This window comes from Melampsora larici-populina (assembly GCF_000204055.1).
Source record: "Melampsora larici-populina 98AG31 unplaced genomic scaffold MELLAscaffold_204, whole genome shotgun sequence".
Taxonomy (NCBI): Eukaryota; Fungi; Basidiomycota; class Pucciniomycetes; order Pucciniales; family Melampsoraceae; genus Melampsora; species Melampsora laricis-populina.
Genome location: NW_006768963.1, coordinates 1 through 547, shown reverse-complemented (window position 1 = coordinate 547; position 547 = coordinate 1). Strand labels below are relative to the sequence as shown.

The following is a 547-nucleotide window of genomic DNA, read 5'->3' as shown; positions in this document are numbered from 1 at the left end:
GTGATTGGTTCACAATCTTCTGGAAAATCATCTGTACTTGTTTACTTAGTAGGACGTGATTTCTGACCAAGAGGAAGTTAGTCAACACCCAATCACTTTACAATCTAAATCGAGATATCATACCAGAAGCTGATTGAATGAATTTGATGGTTTTGATAGCTGGAATTGTGACACGTAGACCATTGGTCTTACAATTGATTAATAGACCAGCATCGGTCAAACCTCCTGGATCATCTCCTACTAATGGAACAACAGATACAACAGAAACTCCTCCTTCTGATAAACCATTAGTACCTGGTGCAGATACGAATCAAAACCCAGATGAATGGGGTGAATTTTTACACTGTAAGGTTTCCTTTATCTTTTTCAGTTCCCTTCCAATCTGTGTATGTGTTGAAACACTTCAAAGTTTTCTGAGACTTTGATTCTGATGATTTGGTAATAGTACCCGGGTGAAAAGTTTTTTGATTTTAATAAGATTAGAGAAGAGATTGTTAGAGATACGGAATCTAAGACAGGCAAGAATGCCGGGATCTCACCTTTACCG

General features: G+C 37.8%; 1 protein-coding gene across 1 annotated transcript; it reads left to right on the top strand.

Annotated features, from left to right (window-relative positions):
• Nucleotides 1-146: 146 nt before the first annotated feature.
• On the top strand, nt 147-547 carry MELLADRAFT_41298 (uncharacterized protein; the record flags this gene model as incomplete). Its single annotated transcript, XM_007419465.1, has 2 exons — nt 147-350; nt 446-547. Coding segments are annotated over 2 exons (306 nt in total), but the record flags the coding sequence as incomplete, so codon positions are not given.